A 27,359-nucleotide genomic window follows, 5' to 3' on the forward strand; every position below is an offset into this window, starting at 1 on the left:
TTATTTCTGTGATTGTAAGTTGTTTCAAACTGTTTTTATTACTGTGTTTTAATGCTGTAGCTTGCCTTGGTATCTTAGAGTGATACTGCCCTTCATCTGCAGATTTCAGGGTAGTTTACAACATGAAAATACAGTATAAAAATACAAATACATGATAAAAACAAGAACAAAACAAAGCAATAGCCCCCCCTCGCCCTCCCTCAACCGCCCTCCCCCCTCCCACAAATACATTTAAAGGGGGCATAGGATGCTAATTCTCATCCTAGGCTTTTCTAGCTGAATCCTGCTCCCCTTCCTACCCCATTCTCTGGACTGCCATTACTCCTACAAATTTCTGTGCTGTTTGCAAAGCCTGCACTGTTTTCTCCTCCTGGTAGTCTACGTGGACAGATGTGCATTGTTGCACTATGACAACCTTTGCTAATAATAATAGTAATTGATAATATATTATGCTTTCTAGTGGCCAAGGTTATTTTGGCAAATAAAGCAGGTCTCTCCTCCAAGGGGCTTATAAGAGCCCAGGAGGCAGTGGCAGCTGTAGAGGTGAGAAAGCAAAAACAGAAGGGTTCTTCCTTTGTCCTATCCCACTCTAGAAGAGAGGGCTGTTGGGAGCTCCTTGCCAGGGGCCCTTCTAGACCAAGGGCAGCAAATTGTCATTACATGTGAACTTGGGCTGTGTTTAAGTTGGGATAGACAGAGGATTTAACATGAAGGGTTTGTGGGAAAGGTGAGTTCTGAGGAGGGATTTGAAGGCGAAAAGAGTGGTACCATTCCATTAGTTGCTATAGCATGGTGGTTAATGGAAGACAGTTCAAATGTCACCTCTGTGAAGAGGTGCAAGCTCACTTCTCCCTCAGCCTCTGCTAGGATAATGATACCAGGCTACCTCACAGGGCTGTTGCAAGGATTGCTGCAAGATAACATTTTGAATGCTATAAAAGTGATGCAGAAATACTACTGGAATTTTGCACAAAAGGTATTTGGTTATTAAGGTGGGCTTTTAATTCATCCACTGCTTTAATTTTTGCAGCATGCCATGAATGTGATTGGGATCTTTGCTGAGGAGCAGGCTTTGGTGCTGCAGATCGTGGCTGGAGTCCTTCACCTGGGCAACATCAGCTTCAAAGAATTCGGCAACTATGCAGCTGTGGAGAGCGAGGAGTGTAGGTGGCCTCTGTGGATTCCCAGAGCATTGAGATTTGAATGTGAGGCAGAGATGGCAAGGGGGGAAAGCTAGTTGGGTCAGGGCATGCTCAGGCGCTTTGATATAAGGGTCATGGTGGCGCATCCCATTTCGCTGCTTGAGGCAAAGTGGGAAGTGCCGCCTTGCCTCTACAGTGCCCCGTTGCCCCTGCCAAAGCATCCCTTACCTAGGTTGCATGGCACTGCTGAAAAGTAATGATGGCGACAGCTGGTTGCAGCAAGATCTCACGAGATTTTGCTGATACTGGGGCCACTTCACCACTACCAACGGAAGCAGAGGTGCAGGCAGGGTGCCCATGGGGGGGTGTCGCCCAAGGCAGCTGCTTCACCTCACCTCGTGGGTGGGCTGGCCCTGGGAAGGATGGACCCAGGGGACATGATGGGCTATTAATTTGGGGAAATAAATTAATTTAAGGTGTCTTTATTTACGGATGATTTCGGGATTAATGAATGGGGGAATTGGATTGATGTGGAACAGGATCTGTTGGGAAATTAAATGGGGGTAAATGAATAAAAGGTGTGGTACAAATTAATTGAAGGAATTACTTAGGGCAATTTGGATAGGAAATTAGTTCTCCTGGTGCCTGTGACTCTAAATATGCATCTGTACATATAAACTAGCATTTGCAAATCTGTGCCTGTTTTCCTTTTCCAGATCAAGTGTGTAGGCTGTGATCTAGAGGTGCCTCCATGTTCACAGGAGACTCATGAACACTTAGTGATTTTCCCATTCTCCTACCCTGACCCCCCAAAGCATTGTGCCCAGAATAAGTGGACAGCCTGATGCATGGGCTGCAGATACTGGAGAGTTTTCATATGCAACCCCAGTGATGGTCCTGGGGTTTGGATTTGAGGGTGTCCTAGGGCAAGGTGTTGTCAGTGGACCCCCTCCTTTGTGCCACTTGACAGTTTGCTGGCCTCTCCCTCTGGGCCCTATCCGTACCGTCTCCCAGAGGGAAAGAACTGCTTCTGGTCTTGCGTTGGCTTCCTTCCTTCGACAGGCCAGGTGAACTGCCAGGAACACTTAAGAATAAGGGATAGTAAAGCCAGGAGACTGCAGGGGTTCAGCTGTGGGCCCCCAACAATGCTACTAGCTGATGCCTGCCCTGCCCAGTGAAACAGCTCCACTCTTGTGCAGCACCCTATCTTTTCCCATGCGGCTTGTGTAGGAAGATTCCCACCTCTTTTGTTAAACCATGTACGAAGGTTTTGCAAGAGGATTTTCCACCTTGCCTGATGAGCCACTGCCACCATCTCTATTCTTTCTTGGGAAACCTGATAAGAACAAGCTCACTAGTTCAGGAATGGAAGAGGAGCAGAGACCCTGCAAGACTGTAAAGCCTATTTTCTCAGCTCTCCAAAACTTTAGAGAATCGGTTGATAAGCATGTTTTACTACTACACCTCTGTGGGCTGCTTTGTTGGATGCAGCGTCACTTATTTTGATTCTGCTTTGGGGTTGCCGTCAGCTTGGCTAACCTTGCCGTCATTGTAAATGTTCTATTTATGTGTTTGTTATTTCTTGCAGTCTTGGCATTCCCGGCTTTCCTCCTGGGAATTAACCAGGGCCGACTCAAGGAGAAGCTGACCAGCCGGCAGATGGACAGCAAGTGGGGGGGGCAAATCGGAATCCATCAACGTGACCCTCAATGTAGAGCAGGCCTGCTACACCAGGGATGCCTTAGCCAAAGCCCTTCACGCCAGAGTGTTTGATTACTTGGTGGATGTAGGTGTGACAATTCAAGTTTTTTGGGGGGGGCGGGGTTGTTGTTTTTGGTTTTGGTACCATACTCAGGTGGTTGACTTGAATCAAAAATGGTGGTCTTTATCATAAACATAGGCACCAACTCATGGGGGGCCGGAGTCTTCAGCCCTCTCAATAATTGTTGGCAGGGGGCTGAGCTCCCCCAATGTTGAGTGGGCATAGGAGGCCAAGTGTGGAGCCATGCGCAACACAGCATCAGTGGCCAGCTCCTGAGCATCAGAGAGGAGCTGCCAGCAATTGAGGCTGCGATGTGCTGGGTTCTGGGCTCCTAGCCTCCTCCTGATGCAACACATGCATGACGTAAGAGGAGCGCTGTCACAGAGCCGGCAGGCAGAGCAGGTCATTCACAGGTCAGAGAGAAATGAGGCGAACTTGCAGTTAGTTTCTTTATTAAGGAGATTAAAAAATACAATGAGGCTCATAAAGGCAAAATCCTCTAATGAAGCAGTTGTGTGAACTGGCATGAAGCCCCTGCTTTGCTCTCTAGCCTTCTGAGTCAGGGCTCCTCCCTCTGTGGTCCAGAAGTCTCTCTCTCTTTGCCTGCCTGGCTTGTTGCTCGGCAACATGTAACATTTGTCGCGTTCTAGGAGTAAGGGGCTGGAGAGCCGCTAACCGAGAAGCTGTCAGGATGGATCACCCTTTGATCACCTCTGTCAAAGCCTGCATCCAAACTGGAAGCCTCATCACCTTGCCCTGTGCTGGGCCACCTGCCTCTTTGGCCTCTTCATTATCCCTCAAGCTTCCTGCTTCTAGTACCTCCCGGCTTGTCCCCTCCTCTGAGGTGTGACAGGTCCCCCCACCAGGATCCAGGATCTTAGTCATCATCTTCTGTGCCTTCCTCGGGGGGCAGGGAGTTCTTTTGGTGTGTGTCTTCTACCACTCTTCCTCATCCAACCAGTCCCTGACACAAGTGTGATGTCGCGCATTGGGCCCCCTCGGTCTTGGGCCCAAGTCAGTGCCTCTGATCCTAAGGACTAATCCTTTGTTGCAAAACTTCCCCAAATCTGAAAAAACTGTTCAGGACTGCAGCCTGTTCCACATACTACTAGAAGTGGCTAACCTGTGGTCTTCCAGATGTTGTTGGACTCCAACTCCTTCCTGAAAATTAAAAAAAATATTTTAAGATCTTGGCAGCTCCTGTCATCCCCAACCAGCATGGCTGATGATCAGCAATGATAGGGCCACAGTCCATATTGAAGGCCACAGGTTAGCTGCTCATGATGAACACACACAGACACTTGAAAAAACAAAACAAAAAAAGTTTGCCTCATAGAATAATGGAATCATAGAATTGGAAGGGACCAAGGGTCATCTAGTCCAACCCCCTGCAAGGCAGGAATCTTAGGTAAAGCATCCATGATAGATGGCCATCCAACCTCTGCTTAAAAACCTCCAAGGAAGGAGAGTCCACAACCTCCCGAGGGAGATCATTCCACTGCCAAACAGCTCTTACTGTAACAGAAAGTTTTTCCGAATGTTTAGACTAAATTGCCTTTCTTGTAACTTGAAGCCATTGGTTTGAGTCCTACCCTCCAGAGCAGGAGAAGACAAGCATGCGCCCTCTTCCACGGGACAGCCCTTAAGATATTTGAAGATGGTTGTCATATCTCTCAGTCTCCTCTTTTCCAGGCTAAACATACCCAGCTCCTTCAAGCGCTCCTCATAAGGCTTTGTTTCCAGAACTTGATCATCTTGGTTGCCCTCTTGTGCACACTTTCCAGCTTGTCAATATCCTTCTTAAACTGTGGTGCCCAGAATTGGACACAGTAGTCCAGGTGTGCATCTTATATTTGTACATCTGTTTCTTCCTGCCTAAGTGCTGAACCTTACCATTGTCCCTACTGGAATTTATTTTGTTAGTTTGGGCCCAAATCCAGTCTGTTAAAGTCATCTCCTCAATTCCTTCATCCATTTATAAAGATGTTGAACAGCAGGCCCAGGACAGAGCCCTGCGGCACCCACCTACCACTTTTTTCCAAGATGACGATGAACCATTAATGAGAACTCTTTGGGTTTGGTCAATTAACCAGCTACAAATTCACCTAGCAGTTACCTTGTTCAGCCCACATTTTGCCAGCTTCCTCGCAAAAATATCATGGGGGGGCTTTGTCAAAAGCCTTACAGAAATAAAGATACACTATGTCCACAGCATCCCCCTGACCTGAAAAGCTTGTAATTCAGTCAGAAAAAGAAATCAGCTTCGTCTGACATGACTTGTTTTTGAGAAACCCATCTTAGTAATCACAGTGATCACAGGCCAACTTTTGAATTGTCTGTTCAAGGACCTTCTTGGTATCAGTCTCAAGCTCACCAGCTGGTAATTACCTGGGTCTTCCTTTCCCCCCTTTTTGAACATGGGGACATTTGCCTGTCTTCAGTCTGTAGGAACCTCCCCTGTTCTCCATGAATACTCAAAGATCATAAGATAGGATCTATGAGATTACATCCACAAGCTCCTTTAGTACCCTTGGATGCAGTTTGTCAGGCCCTGGAGATTTTAATTCATTTAAAGTAGCTAGGTGTTTCCTTACTACCTCTTTTCCTATCTTGGTAAAGATCCCAAGCTCCCTCCTTACATCATTTATTCTGTTACCACCAGGTTGGGCATCACTTTCCTTTGGGATGAAGACAGAGGCAAAGTAGGTGTTGCGTAGTTCTGCCTTCTCTCTATCACCCAATAGCATTTCTCTGTCTTCTGCATGCAGAGAACCTCCCACTTGCTTGTTCTTCCTCTTACTTCGGACATAGCCAAAGAAACATCATCATCATCATCATTATTATTAACCTCTCTTGCAAGCCTGAGCTCATTCTGAAACAGAAGTGGGGAACATTTTTCAGTTCAAGGGCCACATTTCCTTTTGGGTAGCTTTCCAGATGCCACACGTTAGTGAGGGGGTGGGGGTGGGCAGAGGCAACTGGGCAAAGCAGCAGATGTGATTCTTTTCTTTGTACACTTGACTACATTCCAGCCACATAAAAGCCAAAGGTTCACACAGGCAACGCATGTAAACACCTCCATCCAAGCAAGCAGCAGGCATCACCCCAAATCAAAGACACATTTCAGCCAAGGGAAAGCCTTTGGGGAGGATGGGTCAGTTGGGGTGTGGCTTGGGGAGAGTCCCAAGGGGTGGACAGAGAGCTGCATTCAGCTCTGAAGGCTGAACTCCTCTAGCCCTCTGCTAAAACCTTGAAGCTGGCATGAGGTGTGTGTGCAAAGCAGGAGAAGCTGAAAGAAAAACATTAAAAAGAGCAGAACTGCAGGAGATGAATATGCCAGCATCTGTCTTTTAAAGGGCCAGAATGTTCTGCTGAATCCCATGTGGAAGGATTTCTAATGAGCATGGCTTACGGCTGCTATCATGTGGCTTTTCTGTAATGCGTGTTTTGAAGCTGGTAATTTTCTCCCTTCTGCCTCTGCTTCCCTGTCTATTTGTGGATCTCTATTCCTCTTCTTGTCTTGGGGAAGCTCCCTGAGTCAGAGAATCTGCCCACTCACGTGTGTGTGTGTGTGTGTGTGGCGAGGCCCTCACTGTATGGCAGGTGCTACTTTGCATGCTGATGATCCAGGTTCAGTCCTGGTACCTCCAGTTTCAAAAAGCACCTCAGGTCACAAGTGACCACCTCCTGAGACCTAGGAGATTTATAACATATGAAAAATCCAAATTTGTTTATTTGCTACATTTATATCTGGCCTTTATTCTGAGCAGCTGAAGAAGGCATGCATCAATTCTCCCACTGACCCATGCATGTTGGGTAAGTCAGACTCAGAGACAGTGACTGGGCCAAAGACTCAGTGAGTTTGTGCCTGTGTGAGGATTTGAACCCAAGTCTGCTCAGTCCTAGTCTGATGTTCTTGTTGTCACTTGTTAATGCACATACAGAAGTACTTCCTTCCAATCTGGCCTGTAGTGGGTGGCCTTCCTATTGTATGGTGGTTTCAAAAAGAACAATAATCCTAACACACCAAGAAGCAACACAATTTCTGTAGGATTGCCTCTGTTTTCACTTTTTGCTTTACCAGATTGTTTCCTGGGCCTTTTTTTTATAGCAGTTCGGTTTACAAGCATCACTGGGTGATAATAGCCATCTCAGTGCCATGAAATCCTCACCTGCTGACCCATAGATGAAGTTGTTGTTCAAAGTTCAAGAACAGGCTAGGCTGCTTTTTTCCTCTTTCCTTTTTCTGGTTGCTTGGCAACCATTAATATACTGTGTCCAGGATGTGGGTTTCTGCAATTGCTTTTCACTAATCTGTTCAATGAATTTATCTATTACTTGCTTTATTGCAAAAGGCTAAAAGCATGTTCTAAAGAGGGGGGAGCGCCATTTTTGCCACAGGGCAAAAGCATCACAACTCCCATATTCTGTAGTGGCTGCAGTGGCCATTTCAGGCAGCCATGCGGCTCTAGCCCTGTGACCTTCCAGGCGTTGCTGATTTCATCATCCTTGAATCGTTGACCAGGCTGACTGGGATTAATGGGAACTGGAGTCCAACAGTATATGGAGGGTCCTCAACTCTCCAGCCCTGGTCCACAGGGTCCTCCTTCCAACCACCTTCTTGTTCCAGCATCCAGACTAAGAGACAGCTGCTGCTTACCTGCAGTGCCTTTACTGTTTAGGCCAGAGAGGTGACCTTGTCTCTTTTCCTTCCTTGTTCCTTCTGGTGTTTAATTTATTAGAGAAAGAGATTTGGAAGACGGATTCCTACTCTCCAGTAACAGAGTTAACACAATGGTGATTGCTCCAAGCACATTCAAACTTGCTTAGATTTACATCTGCCCTCATCCACCTTTCGACAAATGTTCACCACAAAAATGCTTAAATTAGAAAAAATTGCAGACACTTAGCTTTGCAAATAATATTTTACTCACAACTCTCCATCCCTGGCAATAAAACAAAGAAGGAAAATGATCATGCAATCTTTGGGTTAGCAAAGATCCTGGCTATAAAATATCATTTTAAATTCAGTTCATTTGTTGCATTTGTGAGCCAAGCCGCATGGCTCCTTCTTGCTTGTTTTAGGAAGCACAAAGAGAAAGATTCAAGAAGGTAGAGAGCAGAGACATTGAAGAAATATTTTTTTAAAAATTAAACCTCTCTTTCTCATTCTGAGCTTTAGCCAGCCTGAGTTCCCCCTAGCAACTGTTGGCTACTTGTGTATACTCATCCTTTCTTCCATTTCCCCTTTCTTCCATTTCTTATACATGCCCTTCTTAACTCTCAGCTCATCTGTAAGCTCCTTATGCAGCCGCAACAGTTTCCTTAGATTCCTCCCACTTTTCTTGTTGGAATTGTCTGCATTTGGACCTTCAATGTTTTTCCTTTTAAAATCTCCCATCCATGGATTCGGTTCTCTTTTGAGTATTTCTGACCATGGGATCACACCCAGTAGCCCCTTAAGCTTTTTGAAATTGGCCTTCTTAAAGTCCAGAGTGCATGTCCACCATGCTCAGGTTTCCCTTGTCTCTGTATCCTGAAACCCAGGAGAACATGATCACTTCCTCCCACATTTCCTAGTACTTCCACTGTTAGTAAGTTCCTTCCTAATGGTGAGGACCAGGTCCAAGATAGATGATCCCCTTCTGGGGATAGATGATCCCTTTCTGAGGATAGACGATTCCACCTTCTGGGAAATGAAATTTTCAGCATGGCAATGGAGGAATTTGTCAGACCTTGCATCCCAACAAATATCAGGGAAGTTGAAGTCCCCCATGATTACTACAGTGGTACCTCGGCTTACATGCGCTTCAGGTTTTATACACTTCAGGTTACACACTCCGCTAACCCAGAAATAGTGCTTCAGGTTAAGAACTTTGCTTCAGGATAAGAACAGAAATTGTGCTCTGGCGGCGCGGCGGCAGCAGGAGGCCCCATTAGTTAAAGTGGTGCTTCAGGTTAAGAACAGTTTCAGGTTAAGAACGGACCTCCGGAACGAATTAAGTACTTAACCCGAGGTACCACTGTATATCTCTCCTTTTTCAGTGTTTGGTTATCTGCTCTAGTAAGGCATCATCCAAGTCTTTAGTCTGGCTTGGCTCTGTTACTGGAGAGTAGGAATCCGTCTTCCAAATCTCTTTCTCTAATAAATTAAACACCAGAAGGAACACCAGGTTTCTAAAGCACCACCTCAGTTTCCTGTGCATCAATGAAGCAATTATCCCCAGTGCCAGGTGCTCTTCTGTCATCTGTAATGTTGTCTCCCTTTCCCTCGAGATTTAGTTTAAAGCTCTCCTTATCAGGTTCTTGAGACTTTTAGCAAGCAGAATCTTGCCAACTGCTGTGACATGCAGCCTATCTTTTGCTAGACGCCCTTCCTCAAGGAAGTAGAGACCGTGATCCAAGAAGCCAAATCCTTCCTTATGACACCACCTGCACTGCCAGTGGTTTATCTCAAGTATTTTACTCTCCCTGGACCACGACCTTCAACAGGAAGGAATGATGAAAAGACTACCTGTGCCCCAGTTATCTTCAGCTCCCTGCCCAGTGTCTCATAGTCCATTGCTATGTGTTGCAGGCTGTGTGTGGCAATATTATTTGTACCCATGTGAATCAGAAGGAAGGGGTAGTGGTCAGTGGTTACTCTGGTAACTTGAGGCCAGGGCTTAGGTTAACCCTTTCATGCATGCAAGTGTAAGTCAGTATTACAACATACTTGTATTTTTTTCTCTCCTGCTGTCCAGCAAAGAATAATCCTGATGCCAGAGAGAGGGAGGGAGGGGGCTGGGGCAGAGGTTTCTTTGTTTCTTCTGGTGAGACAACCAGCTGCATGCTGTTTGTGCTGCTGAGAGACTGGACAAGTGGAGATGCCCCAGAGAGTCCCCTTCTTGCCTTTCAGTGCAATATCACAGAAGAAGATGAAGCAGATGGGGTTCAGATACTAGGCTTCCCCTATCGGTTGCACGCCTGGGGTTTGGCACTGCAGCTGCCATCAGCTCCAGCATGATATGGCTGTGGTGGTTGGGACAGGTGGAAGTTGTCATTCAAAACATCTGGAGGGGACCAGGCTGGGGAAGGCTGCCTTAAGTGTTTTTTACTTTATGTAACTCATTCATTCATTCATTTATTCATTAAATTCTTAGTCCTTTTTTCATCAAATACTTAGTCCTTTAGACAAGTCTGTATTTTTCTGTTTTTGTTTTATTAGTCAATTAATAAGGCTATGGAGAAGGATCACGAAGAATATAATAATGGTGTCTTGGACATCTACGGCTTTGAAATATTTCAGGTAATGACTTAAAGCATTATTTCAGTGACAGCAAAAATACCCCTGTTTTTCTTTTTTCTTTTTTGGGGGGGTTTTAGATAAACTTTATTATTTTTTTATTTTTTAAAATAATATTTTTAAAAATTTTTAAGGGTTACAAAAAGCAAAAGTAAAAATACCATATTAAACAAAAACAAAACAACACATCACAATAAAGAAAAAAACAACACAACTAATCTTCCCATAACTTATCTTTCATTTGCTTGTTTCCTTGACCTCCTCACACCTCCCTTTTTTGTATTCTAATTTGGTTAACTATTTCAGCAAATCCTTTCCATCTTTTCCAATTTTTATTCTGTAATTTATCTCAATATGATGTAACTTTACTTTCCCTCCTTTCACCAATTAACAGTCTATTTTTTCCTAAACCCTTATAACATTTCTGCTAAAACCACATAACTTCATTCCAACATCCTTCTAACATTCAAAATACCCCTGTTTTTCTTCCTGGTTTGGGCAACCTGTGGTGCTCCAGGTGTTGCTGGACTCCTAGCACCCAATACCTTCAGTGTCCAACATGGCCAGTGGCCAGAAGTTGATGTGAGTTGCAGTCCAGCAGCATCTGGAGAGTCATGGCTTTCCAGCCACTGTACAAAGGAGAAGGAAATTCAGCTCCTTTGGCATCGTGACTTTGTCATTTTCTACATGGCAATGACGATAATATTGCACAAATTAAATTCTACTGCATACTGCCCTGAAATCCATTTTTGGATGAAAGATAGGTGTGTGTGTGTGTGTGTGTGTGTGTGTGATTAAATTAAAGCAGTTTTATCTCACTCTCGCTCCCAGAGTGACTTACAGATGGAATTAATTAGAGGGCCCCTTGTCCTCAGCCTTACAATTTAAAGGCTGTGACACAAAAGGAAATTATTTGGAGGGAAGAGGAAAGAGGCAAACTCAGGCATTATTTCTCAGTTACAGAGTTCTGAAATGGGAAGAGTTCAGGAAGTGGAGCCAAAATTTGCTGGTTTTTAGCTGAGTGGGAAGAGTCGCCACACAGTCCCATTTCTCTCTCTCCTATATTCTGGTGGAAAGGCTGTCACAATTTTAAAATTTAGTTTAATTTTCATAAAATTGCAAAATTTATTCCCTGCACCCAGAGTACATGAATGGAAACCTTTGGGATAAAGTTGGGACATACATATTACTTCCTATAATTGGAAACAAATATAATGTAAAACAAAAATGTGTAATGCAGGGTTTGAATGAACTTGCGTAAGTTGTTCCTTTGTGTAACGTTCCTTGTGTAACGGTTCCTTTAATGAAAACTCAAGTCTTGGAAAGAGCTTTGGAGAATCTAGGCTACTGTCTTCTCTGCTGAGGTTTACAGTGCAAATGTAAAAACCAGCTGTTAAACTTACTGAAAATATATTGCAAAAATAATCAGGATTGACCTAATTGGTAAAATGGGTGTTTTTATGAAGCTAATGTTTTGATAGCTTGTTTTCTCTCCCAGAAAAACGGGTTCGAACAGTTTTGCATCAATTTTGTTAATGAAAAGCTGCAGCAGATCTTCATTGAATTGACGCTGAAGGCAGAACAGGTAAAAAAATACCAGTTTGTGTTGTTTTTTTGTACAGATATCCACAAAACTGCCTTCCCCTTGTCAAATGTGGCCTGGCTTTTGGGGTGATGACTATTTATAATTTGTCTGGCAAGTATATTTGAGTGAAAACAGTTGTGGGTTTGCTAGTACAATTTTGGAAAGTAATGCAACCACAGTTGTAAGCAGATTTTATCATCTGACATGGTGACCCAAGAGTGAGTCTCAGCAGAGAGAACAACCATCCTGTCAGCTGACTGCCTCATGGATGCTGACTTGCTGCCACAGATGGCTGGCTTACATTTGTGTTGGATAGGGCTGTCAAGTGAAAATGGGGGAATATCTGCTTTCACCAACCTGTCTCTTTGAAAGAGAAGGGGAAGAGGTTTGTATTTCCTCTGCTACCAGCTAATCTGAAGAGCCGGTACATTTGTTTGTTTGTTTGTTTTGTTTTGTTTTATTATACTTCTATGCCACTTTTCATTCAAATGAATCCCAAAGTGGCTTACAAACAATAAATAAGAATAACATGATAGACAATAATAGAACATCACAAATACAACATAAATTATATAGAATAACTAACAAATAATCAGTGAAACAATTACAATTTGTAAAACACTATTAACAGAGCAACAACAAAAATAAGTTAAACATCACAATTAAAGCAAAAGTCATACTATATGAATAACAAATCAATACAACATTTATAATCTATAGAACAGTACTGTATTAACAATATTAACAAAATAGGAGTCAAAAAATAAACTAAGCACTGTTAAGTTCTTGCACACACTCCCGTGACTCATAATCTTTCAATCTATTTAGCTCATACTATTTCAATCTATTTAGCTTGGAATACTCATGTGTTTAATGCCTGTGGCAGCAACTCCCTTCTGAAGGTTCCTTGGGCAGGATCTGGGACATCACAGGTGAAACCAGCCACCCCCTGATGGCAAACAGAGTATTTTGCCCCCTAAGTACTACAGGGAAGCAACAGAGCTCATTTATCCCTTCAAATATTTGGACTGTGATACTGAGTGGGGCTACTGAACTTAGACCTCAGAGTGTGTGGTCTGCTTGGTTACTTGGAACAACTTTGTCAAGTAGTTTACTAAAGTGGGGGTGACTAACCCAAGAGCCTTCATCACACACAGGAAACTTATCTCCCTTGCTGCTGGACCCCACAAATTTTGGTAGATGTTGGTGAAAAGAAATGTTTTTTAAAAGCAGACAGGGATGCAACAATTTTAAAAAAGCCACGTCCAGTGTCTTAATTGGGGGGGGAGGGGAGAGAGAGAGAAGTCACTCCCTCCCCGATCACCAGATTTATCAGTTGATGATAACCTCAGCTGGTCTGTATGTAAGTGCAAAGGTGGACTCACCCACACACACTCCTGGCAAGCAGCCCCTGGATGGTTGGCCAAGGGTGAACGTGGCCTTTGAGCCAAAGAGAAAGGCTAGCCACCCCTGAATTAAAGGAACTTTGAGTAAGAACCCTATGAAATGTATAATTTAACATCCTCCACTTAAAATTAGTAATTGTTGAATCAGGGCTTAGACTTGTAGGCTGTTTCCAGCGTCAGTGGTGACTCAGCCTGGTTTTCCTTCCTCTGAATAGCACCCATGATCTATGATTTATGGAAAGGTCTCTAGGACAAGCAAGCTCCAGCTCCAGCCCCTCATATTTTAGAAATTAAGCTCTGTCATACAAACACACACCAGCATCTTCACCTTCCTTGTTTTGAAAGACTTGGAGTGACAACTGCTTTGGTATCAAAATTCGCAACAACTAGGCAGGACCCTGGTGTCTTATCTCACACAGATCATAATTTTAATTACAGTAGGCCGAAAACATGTGTGGGTGTTACTTTCCCCCTCCCAATGCAACCATCACTACCTGTGTGAAGCTGGTGCACTGAGCAGGCGAGATCTCAGGAGCCTTGCGAGGCCTTCCAGAGTCCTCGTGCAACCTTCAGAGTCTGGAAAAGACTTAAAAACACTTTCTGCAGCAGAAAACCTGGCACTGAAAGAGCTTTTTAAGCTCTCTGGGCTCTGGGAAGGTTATATGAGGGCAGTCTCCCACCCTCTTTCCATTCATTCATTCATTCATTCATTCATTCATTCATCTGTTGATGATGCATGCAAAGCTGTGGTCACGTAGGTTTGGGGCCTAGTCTTCAAAGCCACCACAGTGTCATGGGATGGCCAAAGCAGGACAATACAGATGAAGGGTTTGTCAAGGACCAGGGGGAGGGCTCTAACTTGTTGTGGAGGTCTTTGCTGGAGTTGGGGCAGCCTGATCGTAAGGATCCAGTTGGGGACATTCCTTCAACCTGCTCTCTTGCCTTGCTCATCTCTGCAATGAGAGCTGAACCCCACCTTTCTTTCCATCTCCGTCTCCATCTCCATCTCCATCTCCATCTCCCTCTCCACAGCGGTCAGAGCCCTTCTCTGGCACTTCCACAGTGCCTGCCGCACCACCTACCCAGCGCCATCAGACACTGAAAGGAGCCCTGCCTCTCCAGAGGGGGATGTTCTGCTGGTGCTGCCTGCCTCTCAAGGGGCAGAGACACTTCCCCCATCACCTAGATCCAGGAGGCGCCAGAGGAGGAGAGAACAGATGGTTCTGCCAACTAGGCTTACTGAGAGATTGCAGAAACGCTCGCTGTACTAAGCTGAGCCCACCCCTGTTCCTATATATAGGATAGCAAGGGGGTGTATCCGTGTCAGATCAGCATCCAAAGCTTTGGGAGTTACTTTGCCTGACTTTGTTGTAGCTGAATCTAGGATTAATTATGTGGCTTAAGACAGCAATTTGTTTATGTACCGCAGAAATCTAAGCATTAAATCCTTGGGAGAGTATTCTTCAAGTCTTCATTCTCGATGAGTAGGAATCAGGACAGACAGCAGTTGCCACCGTTTGTAGATACTGGGCAGACCCAGGGCAAACAGTTTAAGCCCAAAGGCTGTTATTGGGTGTTGGGGTATCCAGAGTGGAACTGCCTGCCTGCCCCTTCCTATTTCATGCATCCTTTGGCTCAGCTCCAAGAACTCCCCCCCCCGCCCCGATATATGTCTAAGCTTGTAAATAACAACTCAGCTGGTCACTTGCGGCAAGTAAGATACTCCCCACCTGCCCCACGCCAAACTCTATAAAGATTGTGGCTTTACCTAAAGGTAAAGGTACCCCTGCCCATACGGGCCAGTCTTGACAGACTCTGGGGTTGTGCGCCCATCTCACTTAAGAGGCCAGGGGCCAGCGCTGTCCGGAGACACTTCCGGGTCACGTGGCCAGCATGACATCGCTGCTCTGGCGAGCCAGAGCCGCACACGGAAACGCCGTTTACCTTCCCGCTGGTAAGCGGTCCCTATTTATCTACTTGCACCCGGAGGTGCTTTCAAACTGCTAGGTTGGCAGGCGCTGGGACCGAGCAGCGGGAGCGCACCCCGCCGCAGGGATTCGAACCGCCGACCTTTCAATCGGCAAGTCCTAGGCGCTGAGGCTTTAACCCACAGTGCCACCTGCGTCCCATATGTGGCTTTACCTATTTGGCCACAAATGGAAGCATGACTGGGAAAACATGTTAATCATTTGTGTGCCCTTCTCACAGCAGATTAAAATGGTTCCAGTTTTCCCTCCTGAAACAATTCCTCAAAGAAATTCCAGTGACTTTTGTGTTACACAAACACCACTCAACACTGTGGGAGGAATTCAGTCTCGAGCTAAAACAAATGGTCTGTCAGCACCCGCATTTCTGCTTGCTTGACAGAATGTCCTCCCCTTTCCTCCCTCTGTGGCTGCTCTGGGGTTTCCTATGACCTCCCAGAATTGGTGGGGAGAAGAGGGGGAAGCCCCATTGCATTAGTGCAGAAGCCTTTCCACTGGCTTCTGCTAGTGGAGCTCTTTAGCTCAATCTGGCCGTGTATATTCAAAACGGTGTTTCCCATAGGGAACAGGCAGCTTTTTGACACCTGTTACTTTGGGAGTTTTGTAAATGAGACAGTTTCTACAGGTGCTGCTTCTACAGCACAAAAATGTGACAAGCTGCTGTCAGTGAAATCAATAAATTCTCTTACCTCTGTAGCTATCTCTGGAGCAGAAGCCCTAATTCAGTGTTTCCCAACTTTTTTCCGGCCTTGGCCCCCTTCCAATCTTGTTTCCTTCCTGTGGCCCCCCCATGGGCGTAGCCAAGTGGGGCAGGGGAGCAGCTGCCCCCCAAATAAGTAAAAATAAATACAAATGAGAGGTTCTGCCCCCCAAGTCTCCCTCCTAACAAAACTCCTGGCTATTCCCCCCCTTCATAGAAAGGTAGAAAGGTAGCTATTTAAATGTTTTGTTTGTAAAGTGAACAGGTTTTATTCATAATTTTTATAATTACATAATTTTATAATTACATAAAATGATAGGCACATAATGAAATATTGTTGAAGCAGAAAAACATAGTATCACCTTTCTAGTGCAACCCCCTGTGATGTAGGAAACTCAGCTAAAGCATCCATGACCGATCGCCATCCAACCTCTGCTTAGAAACCTCCAAGGATGGAGAGTCCAGCACCTCCAGAGGGAGATCCATCTTCCATCAAAACTATCAAACCAAAGTCTCTGAAATTCCTTGAATAAGTCAAGGTGCCAGACTTTACCTGGCTGAGATCAAGCTTGTAAAGTTTGTATAATCGACAAATGTCCAATTCTGATGTCCAACTCTGAACTTCAGTTTGATAGTTTTGATGTTTTGCATTATTCCATAAAGTTTTCTATACTGTAATTGTTTCTGGCCATCGTGTTGCTTTCGATATTGCTAATGTCAAAAGCTGGCTGGACATTCATTGTTTAGATGCTACTTGCTATTGGATGTTTCACAGACATTTTGATACTGCAGAGTTTTGTGTCAAAAATGTCCAAAATATGCACCTGAATCTCTGTATGTCTGTTTCTAAGCTCTTTTTTCTGTACTCCAGGAGGAATATGTGCAAGAAGGAATACGCTGGACACCCATAGATTACTTCAACAATAAAATTGTGTGTGACCTCATAGAAAATAAAGTGGTATGTGTCCTGAGGGCCTCCCAGGTCTCATGCAGAGGGAAGGGACCCCTGTCTCTGTTGGGGATTGAACTTGGGATGTTATGTATGCAAAGTGGGTGCTCCCTCAGTCTACTGTGGCTGGATAGCTCCCAGTGGGCCACAGTGATAGTCCTATGACACATGGAGAAAACTGGAAAAAAAATCCATGCTAATTCCACTTTTGAGAACTAAACACGAATGGATGCCAGGAGGAGCAACCACACCTCCTGCAGAAAACAGCCAACCCCACAAACTTCACTGGTAGCTGATTGGCTTAGTCTCTGACCAGTTGGAAACAATCCTTTTCTTTAAAATTCTACAAAGAAAAATGGAAAGAGAGATCCTAATTTATGGCACCTCAGGGTATCTGAACAAGCATCACCTTGTCTTAATTGTACCAAAAGCTGCTTCTGTTTTGTGCAGGTTTCACAGGGGGACATTCTGGTAAACATGGCTGGATCAAAGAAGGGTCAATAAGTGTGAATAAACAGAAGTTTTCTGAAGTGCAGTAGCAGTGTGTGTGCTCATCACTGCCCTGAGCCTTTGATCTATAGGTGTTTGGGGAGGGTACTAAAAGCTGAGATGACATTTATTTATTGTATATATAGATATCCTTTCTGTCAAAAGGCACCCAGTGACCTTATTTGTTTAAAAATGACTAAAATCCAATTAAGCACCTTGAGTGCCTGGCCTAGAGACAGGGGCAAGAAGCCTCGAAGGTTTTACTGGTGAGAGGTTTGTACACCACCTGTTTCTTCTTGGTACACCAGAATCCTCCAGGCATCATGAGCATCCTGGATGATGTATGTGCCACGATGCACGCTGTGGGTGAAGGGGCCGACCAGACCCTGCTGCAAAAGCTCCAGATGCAGATTGGGACTCACGAGCACTTCAACAGCTGGAACCAGGGATTCATCATACACCATTATGCTGGAAAGGTGACTCTCAAAACGCATTGGTGAAGGGGGGGGGGCGCTGATTCAGTTTTTGACTGATCTGAGACTTGATTTGGCTAGTATATACCGTGCAAGGTTGTGGCCAGGGTGGGGGGCTCCTTGGCATGGTGCTGTGTCAGTAAACAGGCTTCCACTGGCCCATTTTAAAGACTTGTTTACATTTTTACTGAGAGGTAACATTTGTTTTAACCCTGCTTGGGGAAAGGTTCCTGGGTAAGAATGTGTAGGGTTTGGAGCAGGGAAATAGAACAGGAAAATATCCAGCCTCTCCCTGGTTCTTCTGTGCTCTCAATCTCTCCCTTTCCAAAGCAAGCAGCATCAGCTGATTTTAAGAGAGAGCATGCATTTAGCCCCCTAATTTCTCCAGATTGTGCCTTAACAGATTGCATTATTTTCCAAAACTGCATTGGGAATTACAAGAACTATTTTCTGTAAGTGAAGTGCATTTCACTGCCATATCCCTTGCAAATGGAATAAAAGCTCACTCCTTTCCCCAGGTATCCTACGACATGGATGGATTCTGTGAGAGGAACCGAGATGTTCTTTTCATGGACCTGATTGAACTCATGCAAAGCAGTGAACAGTACGTAAAACATATTTCCCCCCACTTAGTGTGGACATTGCACATGTGTCCCAGATGTAACAGTTTGTATTTCTCCCCTCTCCCCCAATCTCTCCCCATATGTGCTTTTGGGTACAGTTTACGCTTGCCTGCTCTAATCCAGGCAGTGGCTCAGATACCAGCCTTCACCAACCAGGTGCCCTCCAGGTGCTCTGGGCTGGGCTGTACTGCCCATGAGCCTCAGCATCATGACCATGCTTGCTGGTGCTGATGGAAATTGTAGTAGAGCACATAGAGGGCCCCAGGTTAGTGAAGGCTGAGATAACCTTACACTGCACTCTTCTGGCTAGACAGGAGGAGAATTAATTGGTTCCATATAACAGTCCAGGAATTCCAAAATAGGGAAAGTGACCACTTGGAACTAACTTTTGATGGTATAAGCCAGGGGTCAGCAAACTTTTTCAGCAGGGGGCCAGTCCACTGTCCATCAGACCTTGTGGGGGGCCGGACTATATTTTTTGGGGGGAATATGAATGAATTCCTATGCTCCACAATTAACCCAGAGATGCATTTTAAATAAAAGCACACATTCTACTCATGTAAAACATGCTGATTCCTGGACCGTCCGCAGGCGATTGGGCTGGATCTGGGCCCCAGGCCTTAGTTTGCCTACCCATGGTATAAGCAGTGCTTACTTTCTAACATTTAATAAAGATCTGGGCTATTTCTTAAATATGAAAAATGCTGCTTGGAATAATGTCATCTCGAATCAGGATTCAGAAATATACAATTTCTCTTCAACGAAAGAAGGCTCAATCTGGAACTTGAGGAACATCTGCAGCATCCCTTGGTTCCTGTCAGGGCATTACTCTGTTGGACATTAAAGCCATAATCAGAGGACTGCTTTCGTTTTTAAAATAATAATAGCACCTAATATGATATTATTATTAACTGGAGTGAGACCTTGTCACCATATATCACCTGTGTTAGAGATCTCCAGTGGTTGCCCCTTTGCTATTGGGCCAGGTTCATGGTGTTACTATTAGTATATAAAGCCCTTAACAACTTGGGACCAGTTTACCTGTGAGATCACCTTACCCCATATGCCCCCTTCTGACCATTTTGATCTGCAGAACTGGCACTGTTGCAGGTGCCACATGGTATTTGTTCTGAGTTTGTAAGAAATTGGTCTTCTAGTATGGCAGCACCCACACTTAGAAGCTCCCTCCCTGTGGAGCTGTACTCCTTTCAGTGCCTACTAAAAACATTTTTGTTTAGACTAGTCTACTTAGACACATAGAATGCTGGTGTGTGTTTTAATCTGTTTTTATTTTATTTGTTTTGAATAGTTTTTAAACCGTTTTTCCCTTATAATTTTATTGTTTTATTCTTTTTGCAAACCACTTTGAAGTTTGGTTATTTTTATAATCAAGTGTTGTATAATTTTTATGAAACAAACAGGTCAGGATGGACCAACTGACAGATGGAGGAAATGATCATATATTCACCTGCTTCTCCATCAGCCTCTTGGTCTTTTGTATTATCACTATGTGCTGACCTGTGTTTTATTTTTCCTCTCCTAGGCCTTTTATAAAGGCTCTGTTTCCTGAGAATCTCCAAGCTGACAAGAAAGGCCGACCCACGACAGCTGGTAGCAAAATCAAGGTGTGCTCCAGTTTTTTGAGAGTCCTGTCCTACAATTGCACACTTGGAAGTGTTATGTGGAAGTTGTTGATAGGTACTGGAAAGTTTCAGGGCAAGGGCTCCATAGACACAGATTTGCCTACGCTCATTTATATGTACAGATACACATTTAAAAGTCAAATAAGGCAAGTGAACTAATTTCCCATCCAAATAATAAATTTGTCTGTTAATTCCCCCCCCCCCAAATGTTCCTCTCCAGTTCATTTTCTTCCACATAGATCCTTCTCCAAATCAATTCATTTCCCCTTCAGTTGTTTCCATTCACCCCTCCCAATCACCTCTCGATAAAGTCATCTTGAATTAATTCGTTTCCCCCAATTAACATCCTGCCAAGTAACCCAGAATCCCCCACCCTCATTCAATTCCCCCATAGTTCATTATTTCCTCCAAAGCACTTGGGCACCTAGGAAAAGATTTTGAGCCCCCTCCTATCAGCACTCCTGACACTTGCATTGGATGGGAGGGGAAACCAGTCAGCATTGCCACCCGTCTTCATCTGTGTGGGAGGAGGGCTCTTACTGCGGCTTCCCCCTCAAACACCCTCTCCCTACTGGTCCCTGACCCTCAGCCATGCCAGGCAAACTGTATACCAGTGTGAAGGGATTATTGGAACCTGTTGATCTTGGCGGGAAGATTGCCCATGCAGCAATAGTTCTTCTGAAGGGCAATTTCAGGAGAGACTGCTGTTACAAATAAGACATCTTTCTTTTCTCAGAGACCAGGGTCAGTAACATTATCGCTTACAGTGCATTAGTTTTCTGGCTTCAGTAAATTCTCTTGGGATCCTGTTTCTGATATAGTGAAATTACCATCTAATTAAAAAATAAAAAGGAGCAAAATTATTATCAGTAGCAGTTCTAAGCAGCAGCTAGTATCTAAATATGCCATTATTATTATTATTATTATTATTATTATTATTATTATTATTATTATTTGTAGAAACAAGCCAATGACCTTGTTGGCACCCTGATGAAATGCACGCCCCACTACATCCGTTGCATCAAGCCGAATGAAACAAAAAAGCCTCGAGACTGGGAGGAAAGCAGGTACAGAGGAGACAGTTCCCACTGCTATTTCGTATTAGATTGTTCCCTGCATTATGCCCAAGATGGCGAAAGAGTCGCTTCCGTGGCATGTAGTATACTTGATGTGTGGCTTCATGAGCAAGAGTAGAATCATCTACAGATGTAGGTTGCCTGTTAACTGAGACCACAGCAGAGACCACCCATGGAGAAACAGCAGGCAGGCAAGACAAATGCAGATATGTTTTGTTCTGGCTTTATAGTCCTTCCCCCATGACTTGTTCCCTTTACACCTCACCTATCTCCTCGACTATCCCCCACTGCTCTGCCCACCCATCTCCCCAAAGCTTGCCCCAAGCCCCTTCACTCACAGCTCAGCCCAACCTCTTTTAAAGGAGGAAGGGGGTTCTCTTTTAAAGGAGGAAGGTGCCTCCCCCTTCGCGGTTAAGCAGCTCATCTGGGCTGCCTGCCACTTGCACTCCTTGCTCTCTGTCCTACCTGCCATTCTGGCATCTACATTTTTATGTATATAGGAAGAAATTATAAATACAGTGGTACCTCAGTTCTCGAATGTCTCCATTGATGAACATTTCGGAACCCGAATGCCAAAAACCTGGAAGTAAATGCTTCCGTTTTTGAAAGCGCCTCGGAGGTCGAACGGCTTCGACTGCGTGTTTTTCAATTTTCTCGACTGAATTTGCAGACAGCCCTTTGCGCCTCCGTTTTCGAACGTTTCGGAAATTGAACTGTCTTCCGGAACGGATTACGTTCGAGAATCGTGGTACCACTGTGCATTATTTTGAATGCACTTTTGCAGCCAAGTGGTAATGGTGGTTAGGGTGAGCAGGGGTTACATAAATGTTCTGGTCAGTCTAAAGGAGGGCTGTGCATTTCCTTGTAGGCAACACTGTCATAGGCCTCTGAATACCAGTTGCTGGAAACTGCAGGAAGGGAGAGTGCTCTTGTGTTCAACTCCTGCTCATGGGTTTCCCCCAAGCATCTGGTTGGCCACTGTAAGGTACAGATGCTGGATGGACCATTGGCAGGATCCAGCTGGGCTCTTCTTATGGCCTTAGCCTTCTGAGTTGGGCCAGAAGCAACAGTGGATGGGATCAAAGGGGAAAGTGGGTGGAGCAGTAGATGTGACTCCTACCTTTGTAGACCTCACTCCAACCATACAGTGGTCAGGAGGAGTGTGTGTGTGTGTGTGTGTGTAGATACATAAACATGCGCATGCATACACACAAACAAACAAACAGGGTATTCTATCCTCCTTCCATCCAGTCAAGCAAGCACTGAGGACTGTCACAGTTCAAGGATACATTCCAGGCAAGCAAAAGTACTTGAGGCGTTTCTGGAGCAGGGCTGATGTGAGGAGTAGCCTGAGGAAGGGGCATGACCTAGGGCCACTTAAGGAAGCACATTCGACCCACAGACATGTATCTTTAAATGGCATGCAAAGCAAAACTCAGAACACTTTTTCAGCAAGCTTGTCAAATCCTTATTTTTTCCAATTAATATTTAAAAAATTGGTTATCCTCAAACCTAATATATTTTTCCTAATTTTATTCCCATACTGTATTTTGCTATTTTTCCAGACTGCAGTGTTACCAACTTGGAGAATTCTTTTCCAAGCTGAACTTTTAAAAAAGCTGTCTAAGTACAAGATGCATTGCCAGTTAGGGTGTGTAGCTTTTTTTCTAAAATCAAGACATTCCTTTTGCATTTTTCACTGCACAAAACCAGTGAAAAATGTAGTTGGGGTGATGTAGAAAGTGATTAAATCTCTACAACCAATTCTAAATCTCCAAGTTGCAACTGGCACTGCCCTCTAGTTCTTTCAAATTTTGAAAAATGCCTTCCATTACAGTTGTTCTGCCCCCATCCCATCCCATACTGTCATACTACTTTGCTGGGGAGGGGAGAGGGGAGGAAAATCAAATTGTTCTGTTTGGAGAATTCTGTTCGGTGAATTGGAGTCCAGAATCTTGTTCCCCTTCCAAAGCCTTCTGGTGGAGTAGCCATAAAAAGAGCTGATCAGCCAAAGTATATTTTCCTGTTTATAGATTCCCGTCTGCTGACATATGGAATAATGCAATGGGGGGGACAAGGGACAAAGTTAGTCCTTGTTTCATACTGCTTCACCAATGCCAATCAGTCTCAAGCTACAAAGAACTTTTAAGACTGTTAAAAAAAGGTTTTGGGAAAAGGCAGTTCTGAAGCATTCTCTCTCTCAGAGCCAAAGCCTTTTTGGTCAATGTCTGGGTATCAAGCTAATGAGAAGCATTATTGTAATTCTGGGGAAAACTGTTATTTTTAAAGCACACACACCATTTTCATATTTTTACGAAGTAGACTAGCAAAATTATAGGTCTGGCTTGGTTTAGAACTAAAGAACTTAATTATTCTTACAAAAGCCTGAAACAAAAGTTTGCTTACTGCTGACCTGGGATGGAAAGTTCTTTATTTTTTGTTAATATTCAAATGTTTGTATTCTTGAAATGTGGAATTTGTTAACTTAAAATCAAGTAAATAATGCTGCCACACAAATTTGTTCTCCTATAAATGATGTTCCTGATGCTACTTACATTAGAAGATATTGCTTTCCAAAAGTGGATCCAATATGACTCAGAGCGCTGTAGCCAGTGCTATTCCCTGTGGAAGGGTGTACAGATCCACAATTGGCCTCCACAGTCACTTATGGACACACTGTTAAGACCATATTCATGGAAGCCAATCTTACTTGGCTATGAGTGATCGCCAAAGAAGAAGAAGAAGATGCATTGATTTCTATGGGTCTTCTCTGAGTAGGACTAGTGTTGAATGCAACTCTGAAGGAAGGACCCTAGTCCAATGGCCAAGCTGCTTTGCATGGTCCAATTCTCCAGCAGGATCCCCAAGTGGCACCAGGAGAGATCCCTGTCTGGAACCCTGGAGGACTGCTGCCAGTCAGTGTAGACAACACTGAGCTATATGGACCAATGATCTGACTAACTCTGAGGCAGATTCCTCTTTTCCTGCAAAAACTGGCATGGATATAATTCCAACTGGCTGATTCGTACCTTTCTTGCACATGCAAACATTGCAATATGTTATGTCACAAGAGTTTCCTTCAGCATAATCCTCCACTTTGTAATCCAAAGTGTTGTTCAGGGGGTATATGTCCCCTGCATCTTTTCCCCAGCACAAACACAGCAACATAGCCAGAATTTATCTTGACAGCTGTGTATACTAACTCAGACCAACATTAGTTGGATTCCCCCTGACTTAAATCATACCCACAGACACACATGGGAGGGGGGTCCTCTTGCTATTTACACATTTTACTGAGTTTCCCATATCCATGCATGTTACATTCTCCTGGCTGCCAGGGCTGTTGGAAGTTGATGTACGACAATGTCTGGAGGTCACCATGTTTATCTTTTATCATCTTTATTTTGGAGGACCAGATAGCTGGGGTCAAGACTGCACAGGAAGTTTGCAGTGCTTGATAGAAACATCCACTGTCTCTGGATGTTCCTAACAAACACTGCAAACTCCCTGTGCAGTCTTGACCACAGCTATCTGGTGGCACTTGTTTTCAGTGTCTAAGAAAGATCTTAAGATAAGAAGGTCCCAATATCTGTTTTGAACATTACAAACGAGTGCAGCAAGCTATCCACATGAGAAGAGCCACCCCTAACCTGGGTAACGGCAGCCTTTCCCATTACCCAGGCTAGGTGTGCTTTGCTGTCACTTGAAACTGCTGCTTCTTTCCCTTCAATCCGTGACTGTAAGGGCTGTGAGTTGTTCTCCATGTAGAGTTTCTGTAGAGACACTTGAAAGCTGATTCCCACCTACCTCTTCAACTAATCATGCTTGTTTTCTGACCCTTTCCCTGCAGGGTAAAGCACCAAGTGGAATATCTTGGGCTCAAAGAAAACATCCGAGTGCGGCGAGCGGGTTATGCCTATAGGCGAGTGTTCCAGAAATTCTTACAGAGGTACGGTATTCCTCTGTGTTGCTTTCTTCTCTTCAGGGAGATTTTGAAATGGGAGGGAAGATCACATTCCACAAAAAACATTCCCAAGTTTTCCTCTCCATTACTGCATAGAGTAGATAGGAGCCTAAAGAAGCCCAGGTGTCTTAAATTTGGGCTCTTGTTTGCTTGTCAACAAATCTAAAAATAGCGTTTCTCTTAAAGTGAGGGCAGACCTAAGATTTGAGGAGCAGCTGAAATGCTCTTGCACCACATCCCCCGTCTTACTCCTGCCCTTGTGTATCAAGGCTGCCTGCCTTTTAAAAAGTATTATTATTACTAACATGGCACAAATACTTAAAAATACACCACCTTATAAATAGAGAGTTGCAAAAGCTGCCCTGGCAACTGCTTTGTTGGTGACACTTCCCAGTCAATGTCTTCCTTCTGTGTTTGTTTTTGGGTTTTTTAAATGATATTTATTCAAATTTTTAAGGTTCCAAAGAGAAACAATACATAAAAACAAGTCACATCGAAGAAAAAATAAAAAAGAAAAACAGATAAAAAAGGAAAAAAGAGAGAAAAAAAATACATACAATAAAAAAGAACCAATCAAACCTTTACATACCTTTTTTCTTTAGCTTATTTCCTTGACCTCCTCACACCTCCCCTCTATGTATTCTAGTTCAGTTAAATATTTCAGCAAATCCTTCATCCTTGTTTTTATCCTAATAATTTATCTTAATATACTGTAATTTTACATTCTCTTCTTTCACCAATTAACCATCCATTTTTACTTTATTTAATCTTATTTCTCATTAAAACTAATATATTTGAACTTGATCTCTTAAGACATTTCCCCTAGGGTCATATAAATTTCATTCCACGATTTTTCCATCTCTCATTAAATCCCCCCCCCCTTTTTCTCTTTCTTTAAAATCTCCATATAAACACTTCAAATTCCCAATTTTCTTCCACCGTCTCCCCTCCCCGGTCTCGGCCCCTGCCGCCAGTTCTATCAACCTCCAACAGTCCATCAACCTGAAGGTCTTATATCCGAGGCTCTTAACTCTTCTTGACGTCCCTTCTGCCGATCTTCTTGATACTCTTTGATACTAAAAAGCAGATCTCGGGGAAGCTCCAACCCAACGATGCTTAGATTCCTTCTTAACAAGTCCGCCCGATTTCCATAGTTGAGGCTAGGGCCCACAAAGTACCGTATTTTTCCTTCTATAACACGCAGATTTTTTCTCCTAAAAAGGAAGGGGAAATGTCTGTGCGTGTTATTGAGCGAATGTGTGGTCCCTGGAGCCAATTGGTGCAAGGGGAGGCAAAAAAAAGCAGGCAAAAATCAAATCGCGTGTCTCCTAGAAGGGAAACTTGAAAAGAGGAAGCGGCTGCTTTCCGGCATTCTGCCTCAGGGTCTTACTGCCCACCCATCTCTGTTTCCTTGCTGTGTTTGCTCAAACGGAACAAAGAGCAGGGAAAGCCCCTCCCCTCCAGGCAAGCAGAGGGGAAAGCTGAAAACATGCAGAAGGGAGAGAGAGAGAGAGAGCCGAGCTGGCTGGCTTGGGTGGGTAGGTGAGGGAAAACTTTTGCCTTCCTTTCCTCCCTACCCCTCTCCTGCATTCTTAGCCAGCTGCTTCTCTGCACACCCCTCTCCTGCTCCTTGTCCCTTCTGTGTTTTTCCTTCCCTCCCCACTTAAAATGTGGTTAAAAAGCATGGATCCACATGGATCCTCAGGATCTTTGCATTGGGTCACCCCAAATTCACCATCAGATCACATAGCATGTCCATGGTTACAGCCTGCCCCCCAAAAATCACGCTGTTGCCTGGGGCTGCAATGGTGCAAAAACGTGGTTACAAAACATGGATCCACATGGATCCTCAGGATCTTTGCATTGGGTCACCCCAGCCTGCCGCCCCAAAATCACGCACCCACTGTTGCCTGGGGCTGCAGTGGTGCAAAAATGTGGTTACAAAACATGGATCCACATGGATCCTCAGGATCTTTGCATTGGGTCAGCCCAAATTCACCATCAGAGCACATAGCATGTCCATGGCTACAGCCTGCCCCCAAAAAATCACGCACCCACTGTTGCCTGGGGCTGCAATGGTGTAAAAACGTGGTTACAAAGCATGGATCCACAGGGATTCTCAGGATTTTTGCATTGGGTCACCCCAAATTCACCATCAGATCACATGTCTGTGGCCACAGCATGAAGCACAAAAATGATACATCCACTGTTTCATTCAGAATGTTTTTTCCCTTGTTTTCCTCCTCTAAAAACGATGTGCGTGTTATGGTCAGGTGC

The 27,359-nt window shown here is 44.3% G+C and overlaps 1 protein-coding gene across 1 annotated transcript in view; it reads left to right on the top strand.

The window, feature by feature from the left end:
• Positions 1–27,359, top strand: part of MYO1E (myosin IE) — a 110,124-nt gene that overhangs the window by 56,172 nt on the left and 26,593 nt on the right. The window contains 11 exon segments of the mRNA XM_079953186.1: positions 1,031–1,163; positions 2,731–2,816; positions 2,818–2,928; positions 10,112–10,192; positions 11,688–11,774; positions 16,737–16,823; positions 17,612–17,779; positions 18,295–18,380; positions 19,943–20,024; positions 21,003–21,109; positions 24,969–25,067. Coding sequence (XP_079809312.1) covers positions 1,031–1,163; positions 2,731–2,816; positions 2,818–2,928; positions 10,112–10,192; positions 11,688–11,774; positions 16,737–16,823; positions 17,612–17,779; positions 18,295–18,380; positions 19,943–20,024; positions 21,003–21,109; positions 24,969–25,067 — 1,127 coding nt within the window.

Source organism: Podarcis cretensis (genome assembly GCF_951804945.1).
Source record: "Podarcis cretensis genome assembly, chromosome: 14".
Classification (NCBI taxonomy): domain Eukaryota; kingdom Metazoa; phylum Chordata; class Lepidosauria; order Squamata; family Lacertidae; genus Podarcis; species Podarcis cretensis.